Source organism: Montipora foliosa, chromosome 1 (assembly GCF_036669935.1).
Source record: "Montipora foliosa isolate CH-2021 chromosome 1, ASM3666993v2, whole genome shotgun sequence".
Taxonomy (NCBI): Eukaryota; Metazoa; Cnidaria; class Anthozoa; order Scleractinia; family Acroporidae; genus Montipora; species Montipora foliosa.
The window spans coordinates 64,450,857-64,460,856 of NC_090869.1; the positions used below are offsets into that span (position 1 = coordinate 64,450,857).

At 39.0% G+C, this 10,000-nt stretch overlaps 2 protein-coding genes across 2 annotated transcripts in view; one reads left to right on the plus strand and one right to left on the minus strand.

Moving 5' to 3' along the window:
* LOC138004686 (calcium uniporter protein, mitochondrial-like) overlaps positions 1 to 4,337 on the minus strand; it is a 9,109-nt gene extending 4,772 nt beyond the window's left edge. The window contains exons 1-4 of the mRNA XM_068851168.1: positions 4,240 to 4,337; positions 3,943 to 4,018; positions 874 to 1,161; positions 1 to 13 (exon numbers count right to left, since the gene is read on the minus strand). The exon at positions 1 to 13 is cut by the window's left edge and continues 79 nt beyond it. Coding sequence (XP_068707269.1) covers positions 1 to 13; positions 874 to 1,161; positions 3,943 to 4,018; positions 4,240 to 4,299 — 437 coding nt within the window. The 5' untranslated portion in view covers positions 4,300 to 4,337. The remainder of the gene's footprint in view (positions 14 to 873; positions 1,162 to 3,942; positions 4,019 to 4,239) is intronic.
* A 137-nt stretch (positions 4,338 to 4,474) lies between these two features.
* Positions 4,475 to 10,000, plus strand: part of LOC138004702 (calcium uptake protein 1, mitochondrial-like) — a 24,133-nt gene continuing 18,607 nt past the window's right edge. The window contains exons 1-3 of the mRNA XM_068851169.1: positions 4,475 to 4,654; positions 4,787 to 5,265; positions 9,099 to 9,261. Of these exons, the coding sequence (XP_068707270.1) occupies positions 4,855 to 5,265; positions 9,099 to 9,261 (574 nt within the window). The 5' untranslated portion in view covers positions 4,475 to 4,654; positions 4,787 to 4,854. The remainder of the gene's footprint in view (positions 4,655 to 4,786; positions 5,266 to 9,098; positions 9,262 to 10,000) is intronic.

A 10,000-nucleotide genomic window follows, 5' to 3' on the forward strand; every position in this document is an offset into this window, starting at 1 on the left:
ATGGGAGGTTTACCTATAAGCAAATTAATGGAAGCAAAGTTTTGAGAGATTCCTTGAATAGACAATCATATGTTGTTGTTCAATGGCAAGGAAGCTAAAAAGGTGTTTAAATGTTAATAAATTACAGAAGAGCCAATAGTTTCTTACTACAGTGTAAAAACACTTATTAATTTTCAAGCCTTGAAATAAACAAACTTCCAAGTTCAGCAAAATTTGAACAAGCAAATGCTTGGAAAACAGAGTTTTAAAGTGGTACTACGACCAAAAAAAACATTTCTCTTTTTTCTTTGGATTTCAAAACTATGTTAACTAAACACTAACTGACCCAAGTTTTAAGTTCTGATTTTAAAGAGATACCTGTTTATTTTAACTGGAATTTTCTTATTTATTGGTCCGCCATTACTAACTTTAAAATCTTGAGAGAGCTGGGTCGAGGAGAAAATGACGTCAAAGACTCACTAGTTTAAGAATGCAATGCGTGTATACGCGGCCGAATCAATATGCAGCACGGGAGTTTCGGGCTTTCAGACTTTTAAACCCGTGTTTTGCATATGCAATAAATTGCGTTTACACGCTGAAATTTTAAGCTAGTGAGTAAATGACGTCATTTTCTCTAGATCCAACCCTCTGAGGTCCAATCGGCCAGTTTTGAACGTGAGTAATGGCGGACCGTGAAATCCAAAACTTACACTCAAAATAAACAGCCTTTGGATAAAATCCAAAACTCAAAATTTTGCCAGTTAGGTGTTAAGCAAACACGCTTTCAAAATCTGAAGAAAAAAAGGAAATGATTTTTTGATCATAGTACCACTTTAAAGTTAAGTGATACTTTGATGATAGTAACAATAAATTAAAATTTTCAAAATAACTTACTCTCATCTGGAACTGACACAAAATATGAGTCATCGTTTAACACCAACTTAAAATTGGATTGCAGTAAAACATCTATGCCAGTGCTTCCCGAGATTCTGGAACCATCTTCAGTGTGAACACTGGCTCTTTCAATGCCTTTATCTTCTGTCTGTAGATCTTGAAGGAAATCTTTCACTGTATGACTCAGTGGCTGTAGAGTGAATTCACATTTTTCTCGTCTCGATGGTAGAGGTATGGTAACAACAGGAAAACCACACTTGAAAGCAACTGTCACATACTCTGAAAGGTCTAAAATTCAAAAGAAGACAAAATTAAGGATGTAAAGTGAAGGAGCGATGAGCACATTGTTATCTTAAATCTTACAGATAACAGAAAGGTGACATGTCAAAGACTCAAGATATGTAGTTGGACACCTGCGCACAACCTAGCATTATTATTGAGAGACCAGTCAAAATAAAGTACATAGCACAATCAGTATTGAAACCAGATTCAAGTCCTTTAGATTCCCTTATAAGGACATGATGCCTTTTAAAGGTTTTTTTTTTTTTGGCAAGGAAGTCGTTCACTGCGTGACTGAGTGGTTGCTGAGTGAATTCACATATTTCCTGTAAGGATGGCAGAGACACGGAAATAACAGGAAAACCACACTTTTAGGCACCTGTAACATGCACTTAAAAGATTTGAAAAGGGTGACAAAATAATGATGAAAGGCAAAGTAATGTTTTGATGGGCACATGTCGTTGGTCAAAAACTCATTGACAAAATAGATGCCCACCTGTACACGGCAAAGCAGAGAATTTAGGGACAGACCTTGAAAAACTGCAGAGCATTACTGGTACACGTACAGTGTTGTATTTACCTTCAAATTCCCTTTAAAACACTATGCTGATTTATTGGTGCCGAAAAGGTAGCAAGAGAGGAGGCAGCACTCTCCTCAGAAGCAAGGAGGTCACAGTGGCAACTGAGCCACAGTTCACCTCCCAAGCACCTGTCAACGCATCACTGAGAGAAAAACATTTGTGTAGATTGTATACTAAAACCAAAATATGCCAGGGAGGGAAAAAAAGCACGCAAGTGAAAACACAACTCAAGCCAAAGCATATGGCAATGTCCTTGCAAACCTCGTGGAGTCCCCCAAATATTCCAGGCAAAACCACTGCATTGGCTTGGTTTTCACTTTGCCTAAAATATATTTAGCCTCATATTAAACTTGTTGTCCCTTAATTAAAATAATCTGGAATGTTCCAACTGGAAATAATATTGCCCCAGGCCTATGAAAGCAGGGTTATACTCTGCCTGCTTGCGCTTCTAATCATTTATTATTATTTTGCCTTCTGCAGAGAGTTATCAAGAAAAAAAAATTAACACAGTACAGTATCTATAACTGGAATCTTAACTTTTGGCAAGACTTTAGTCTGTTCTAAATATTAATTTAGGCGTGTGCATATGCATTGCATTTTTAAACTCGTGAGTCTTTGACCTCATCTTATCCTCGATCCAGCTCTCTCAAGATTTTTAAAGTTAGTAATGGGTGGACCATTAAATAGAAAAATTCCAGTCAAAATGAACAGGTGTCTTTCTGAAATGAAGGCTTAAAACTTCGGCCAGTTAGTGTTCAGTTAACATAGTTTTGAAATACAAAGAAAAAGTAGAATTAATTTTTGGTCACAGTAGCACTTTAATGCCATCAACGCAGTAAGAGAGACATTCATGCCATTATTGTAAGGCCTGGGCAAACTGCTTTAACATTTGCTTCAACATCTGTTCGATAACAGTGATATTGAAACTGTTTGCTCTCCCCCTGCCCCACACACACTCCCTAGAATTATGTTGAATCGAAGTTGAATTGATGTTGAATGAGTTTAAAAGCATTTAAACTTTGCTTCAACAACCATTCAACATTAAAAAAAAGACAATTTCTTTTGTTGTTGCAAATGTTGAATGAAGTTGAAGTCGTTTGTCCCCTTCTTTCAACCATAGTAATAACCGTGGCTACAGCCTCGGACTGAATACCAGGCCAGACATTCCAACCCTCCCTATTTGATGTGTTGCCTCCTGCACTCCCAATTTTTAATCAGGTTCTCCCGATTTATCATAAAAATTCTGAAAACAAGGAAAATACTGCTTATCTTAAGTATTTTCTTGCAATCTGAATGTGAAACATTACGTATTACCGGTACACTTTCTTATCCTATAATCTCTAGCCCAGTATCTCCATTGAACACCCTGTGTTGTGCAGACTCATAAGGCCAGCAGTCTTACTCCATAGTACCTCCTAGAACCTCGGACAAGATATCTGTGATAAGAATAAAGACCTTATAGAATACCACAACAATGATGTGAAAAATGCACAAAATGCCACTTGAGAGAAACTGCAAAATTTCTTATTGGGGGTGGCGGGGGGAACCCCAGAACCCTTTACAGGCTTGTGCCTTAGGCGCTCGTGTGAGTGTCTTTGGTGCTAAAAGATACTCCCTATTTTCCATCAAATGGGGTTGGAATGTATGCCAGGACTCTTGTGAAGATTTGATGACGATATCTTGAAACCATGCCCACCCCAGCAGTCAATATCGTTCAACAAAATCAAACAGACATTGAAGCAAATGTTGAAACGGTTTGCCCAGGGCTTAAGCTGAGATATCAAGTTCTAATGTTTCCAATTTTCTGGCTGAAAGAAAATTCATTTTAAAAATCAATATTGAAGCTCACCCGAACAAGTGCTAACTGGTATACTGTAAGCAAAAAGTTGAGCTAATCTATTCACATTTAACGAAAATATGCTTTTCGAATTTATTATTATAGAATTTTCAACTAAAGAAAATTACTGAAGCAATCTTACCACAATAATGCACCGCTAGAGGTAATTTTAACCTCGAGTAAATTTTCAATAGTGTTATGCCAGTCAAGGATTGACAAATACAAGGCTAAAAGACAAGCTAAGAAGTGAAGCTTAATCTTAGTGAGAAGAGTTACGAACGTAAGCTTCCAAATTCTATACACAGCTTCTGATCCGAGATTGATCATGACCAACGATATCATGATCATCAACAATAAGGCGTAAAGTCTTACCACTTCTGTGTCTGGTGGAGACAGAAATCCAACGCTCTGATAGTTTTTTTAAGATTCTGCGCTCTTGGTGGACGCCCTAGGAATAAAAACAAATGTTGAAACAGGAAGATGTGGCTACACTTTGAGATTTCATTGAAACATGCACCATCGATCGCTAAGCTCGTTGAAACTGTCAACATATTAAAATTTGCATTCAAAGTATCCTTATATCTCTGATTTCCTTTTCTCAAGAAAATAACTTGAAATAAGACATCTGAAACATATTTGTACATGTTTAAAAACATGAAAAGGGATTACCTTGTGACAAGAAAAGTGGACAAGAGCTTGACAAACTGATCGAAAGCTCCAAGCGGCCATGATTGAGGTATGCTTTGAGGGGAGGGGTGGTAAGCTGCCAAAAGACCACCACAAGTGTTTCTGGGCAATCAACCTCTATTTTTCAAAATAAATCGTTTTTATTGAATTTTATAAACGTTACAACTTAAATATAGGGAAGACACCCGAAGAAAAGACTTATTCATCAAATTTTTAAAACGCATTCGTTCTTCAGCCCTCCCTGGTGGGGACACGTATTAAACCAGCTGTCTCTCATTCTTCGACATTTATTTCGTTCGAAAGCGGTTAAGATGAGCAAAAATATTGAAATTAGTTTGAAAAGGGAAAAAGAACAGTCAGACTTTTTCACTTGTCAAATCCCTTTTATTGGAGCGAGGTATGTATTCCTTACATTAAATTAAGTGTTATATGAATTATTGACCCACGCTCTTATGCGCAGCCATATTGGTTGTCATGTTTTTTCAATGATTGTTTCATCTGTTTGTGTTTTTTGCGCATTTTCCTACAGGTGTTTAAAATTCTCAGAGTTATTAATAAGAAAAAGGATCTGATTCATTCACCGTTAAGTTCAAGGGGATGTCTAGAGGTGCAGTTTTTCGAAGATTCGTGACGGAAAGTATGACAATTTACAACGATTACCAAGGGTCAATATTGTCATGGTGGCTTCGCTTTTGCGTTCGATCAGCGCGATTTGCAAGTGTGAAAGCAGGAAACCATACAGAGGGGCAAGACTTTGATCGAGAGGCTTTTAATCGCCGTCAAAAGCGGTTAGTGGCTGCTATCATTGGTTCATCTGTCGGGCTGATCGGCTCAAGTTATTGCTTGTATCAAAAACTCAGTAAAGCTAAAGCGGACAGTCCACACCCCTCGATTGATGATGATGGTATGAATAGTATTGATAAAACGAACGATGAACATGAAGAACAGAGTGATGTTGAGGCTGATGGAAGAAAAAAGAAGGGAAAGAAAGGATTTAGAGAAAGAAGGGTAAGGAAGAAGTTATACCTTTTTTTGCACCTATTGTGCTTTTTAGTGTTTGCTGCCCATACGTGGAGGAAGGGTCGAGGGGGTTACCACAGGATAACATCTGTATCTGAACATACAGCAGCAGAGCTCTCAAGTCTTAAAGTTTCCAAGGCTTGAATCATGCTTATGCTGGAGATTGCGCCAAAGGCGCAAATGGCCTGTGTTTCTTGTACTGGAGGCGGCAAACAATTGTAGGAGGCTCATGGGGCATGCACCCCAAGAAAATTTTTGACATTTGCACTTCTCAGATCGCTGGAAATGGGCCGTTGAGTCTGCCATTTTGTTTCTTTCATGCTGCTTGGTAAGAGAGCCCATGTTATTATGGTTAGCCTGCCAGGGGTTTCCCATTGACGAGTAAAATCGTCTGGCGTTAGACAGAGTAAAATACTAAGTCTGGCCGGGTTAGGCCAGTTTGGACGTCAAAGGGTTAATGGGTGAAAGTCCTGAAGAAACAAGAAAATTGGTCCCACACGAACAGATTGAAGATTCGCCGAAGTTCACTGCCATTGGAGGAATGAATTCAAAATTCATGAGCACTACTGTAAGAGTTACCTTAGAGTTACCTTAGAGTTACCTTAGAGAAAAGTGTCAATGCGTGAGAAATGGTCTTGTCGGTGTGAGAGCATGAGATTGCATCGAAATGTGTGAGACTTGAGAGCTCTGCAGCAGTGAAAAGGTGTCAAAGGATTTAACCCACTGACCCATGGGAGTGAGACGTCATAGAAATCCAAAAAAAAGCAACCTTTAACCGGATGAAATTATTCTTAGCTACATCCCTGGGAGGGGGGGGGGGGGGGAGGAGGGGGAGTTTGGGGGCGGTTCATGATTCAATCGGTTAATAGGTTGGTGACTAGGCTTTTGTACATTATGCTTTAACTTTGCCACTAAAATGCTCCATTTTAATGCTCCTTCTTCCCCACTAAAATGCTTGGTCTCCCCAAAAAGTTACTGAAATGCTCAGTTAATGCTCATTATACATAGGCTGATAAGGCTGTCAGTGAAATTTGAATGTTATAAATTTTAACATTAAGAGAAATGAAGGCTCATCTTCGCAAAAACGTATAATTATGTACAACACAAATGTAGTATGATAGGTTAACAATATACATGGCAATTAATATTTATGTCATGGAAAGTTAGTCTTTGTTGTTGTGTTGTAACATAAGTGATGTTTCAATGTAATCTTCTAAGGATTGTTCTTGTCGGTTTTGTCTCAAAATCTTTATTTTCTCTGAAGAAAATTTTTGGGGGGAAAATGTCACTAAAATGCTCGAATAAGGCTTAATGCTTTGGCCTCACTAAAATGCTCGAAAAAATGCCAGCATAATGTACAAACGCCTATTGGTGACACCTTCCATTCAACAAACATTCCAGTTTTAAAATTTTGGAAATCCGGTTTGGCTGGTATCCGGTCACCCACTGGTTAACTCACAATGAAGTTAACTTGCCCACTCATTCAAAGTCTATTCACCCACAGATTACGTTAACTTGCTTACACATCAAGTTAACTCACCTGCACTATCAATGACTTGCCCATTTTGAAGTTGTGTGTGTTGTAGTTCAATTTTGACCTCTGTTTTAATTTTTTTGAACCAGTTCAAAATTTTTAAACCAATTGGTACAGAATTTTTGAACCAGTCCAGAATTCTTCAAACTGGTTTATTTTTATCAACTGTCTAAAAAAGGGATTTTTTTTTTTTGGCTGTAGTTAAAAAACAGGGGCTTGGATTTTCTAAGGGGTTTCATTCCTTTCTTCCATTCTACCTCTCCTACCCCTCCCTGATCTTCCCTATTATCTCTATGCTACCCCACCCTTCTTTCACAGATATATTCCCCCTTACCTTCCAGGTGGCTCTTCCTAATACCCCTTACACCCACTCCCTCCACAATACCCCACACAGACTTTTCACACTTCTCAAGAGTTTTCTTTTTACTCACCCGAACTCGAACTTGAATTTCCTATCTCTGGATTTGCTGCCCACTTTCCTGTCCACTTGACCACTCAAGCAGCTCATGCAAATTCTCCATGATAATTTATAATTAAATATTTTAAATATTTTATTATTTACCCCAGGCCAGTCTCGGTCCAAACTTTAATTTATTCACATTTGGAAACTAGAGCCACATGGTCAGCTACATGTAAATCTAGCAGTGATAAAATGGCGGACTCATGCCAATGCAATATTGTACAATGTCGGCCATCCAGATACTAACCCGCGGGACAGGGATAAAATTCAACGAACTTTTGTCGTGGAACTGTCCGACGCTCAGAGTACACAACTAAACTTGCTGTGAAAAAGAAGTTGAACTTCATGTCAGCCTCAAAGTCAATGTTTCTCGATTCCCATTTATTTCCTTCAATCTGTGTGGGTTTAGTATTTTACATATTACGTTCTGGAAAACAAAATGCAGCTCAGTTGACAGTTCTGGAATAAAGCACTGTGTCAAGTTACTGCACTACCACACGTATGCAATGTGTGCCTATTTTTTTTAATGCTTGATCTCATAACATAAAAAATCTTCAATTCCTAGTCGAATGTGTGGTTGAGTATTTAACATAATGTGTGGGCAAATAGACTTCAAATGAGTGGGCGAGGCGACAGACATTCATTTGGCCCAGCGAAGCTGTTGCAGATTTTCAAACCCAGGGGGGTGGGGGGGGAGAGGAGGACTCCCATGTGAAAGGGACGGGGTGCACATCGGAAACTTTGAGAGGTACCAAGATCCTGTCTTGTGGGCGTGGCATCCCTCTAAGAGGAACCAAATTATGGGTTTTAATTTAAGACAACATTAAAAAATCGTTAATTATCAAACGTCTCATGCCTGCCATAATTTTTTTGGCTCCGTACTCTAAAAAGTTCTGCTTAAGCTCCCTCTGTGGTCCTTTTGAGGCTGAACACCCTAAAAGGTACCAAAACCGCCTTTTTAATCCCTAAAAGGTACAACAAGCACCCCCGTCCATTTTATACGGGAGTCCCCCCCTGGGGGCACAAACCTGACCCTCTCCATCATTTGCACAAGCTTCACATCATTCAGGGAGGTTCATATGAGCTTGCTATGAGTACGTACATGTATGAGATACATGTAATAATTGAACAACAGAACTTCAAACAGAAAGGAACATTTTGGTTTGTCCAATAATTTATTTGGGCAGCCTTCCATGGTGGCCCCAAATATTCCTGTCACATGGAACCAGAATGAACTTGAAACTGTTAAGAATTTTGGGTGAATTAAAAGTGCACCTGGTCTATGAGGCATTTACCATAGGGATTGCTTAATTGTAAACTCTTATCTCAATGTGTGCCAATATTGTTCAAAATTAAGGTGTGTGCAGGTTTAAATTACATAATATGGTAAATTACCCAGACAGCTGTTTTAAGTGCCTGATTCGATTAGTGTGTTTGCATACAAAGGAATTTGACTTACATGTAGGTGTTTTGGGAATCCTTCCCAGGCTCCCACTTCTTACACTAGTCTAAGTCTTGACAATTGCACTTGTCCATTAATGATCTTCTGTTTTCACCAATTGATTCTGTCTGCTTAGCAAAATTCTTCTACGAATTAAGCTATCGAGAGGTCATCTCCACTTGAGTATTAAAAAGCTGGTCGAGGACCTTACACGTATATTAGGAACTGTTGCCTTAACACTTTAACTCCCAGTTTACCACCAGACAGTTTTTCTCTTCATTGGGGGGCCCGTTGGGCCTTAAAGTTTAAAAGTTACTTGGGAGGGACCTGGTACAATTCAGGCATAGTGTGGAAATGATCCTGATGACTCTTTTCTCTTTACACAGATAATTGAGTATGAAAATCGTATCAGACAGTACAGTACACCAGACAAGGTGTTCAGGTACTTTGCATCTCTCAAAGTTGTGCATATTGGTGAAGTCAATGAAGTGTTCATGACGCCTGAAGATTTTGTGAGATCATTAACTCCAGGAAAAATCCAACCAGCTGGTAAGATCTGAAATTTCTTGGACCATATTGTGGCGGATCTAGATCTGTCCTGTTGTAAGGGTTTGGTTTTGTAGGGTTTAAGAGGCAGGTACGCAAGTGAGATTGGATCAACTCAGATCGCTCACCTCAGATTGATGTAAAAAATGTGACAAGGCCTCGAGAAATCACCATAGCCCTAATCTTTAAGCTAACCTTGTTGAAATTGGGGAAAACATCAAATTTTTTTGGCGTACAAAACCGTTTTTCGCTGGATCGGAGGTGAGCGAATCCGAGTTGATCTGGTCCGACTATTGTACCTGCCCGGGTTTACGTTCCACTCTGACCACAGGGTCACCTGAATTCATATCAAGGTACCAGGCTTTGTAAATAGCCAGCTGGTTGCAGCTTCTTGTCGGTTAGGATTCTTAATCATCTTCAGTCAACCCTTTCACTCCTAAGAGTGACACACGTGTACAGATCTTACTGTGTGTAACTTCAGCCTTTTTCTTCATTGGTAGCCAGTTACACATCTAGGTCCACTCAAACATTTTTTCACTTAATTTAAGCCCTTTCCTCCTGAAAGTGACACCTACAAATTTTAATCCTGTATGGGCCAGTTCAGGGGGTTATAACAACATCTACATCCACTCAAAAGTTATATGTCTCCTTTGAAATGTTTTAGATTATTAATTATAGTATTAAGTGTGGGCCTGTCTGGGTTTAAGTTTTAGCATTTTCAAAGTCCATCGCCAGCTTCAAT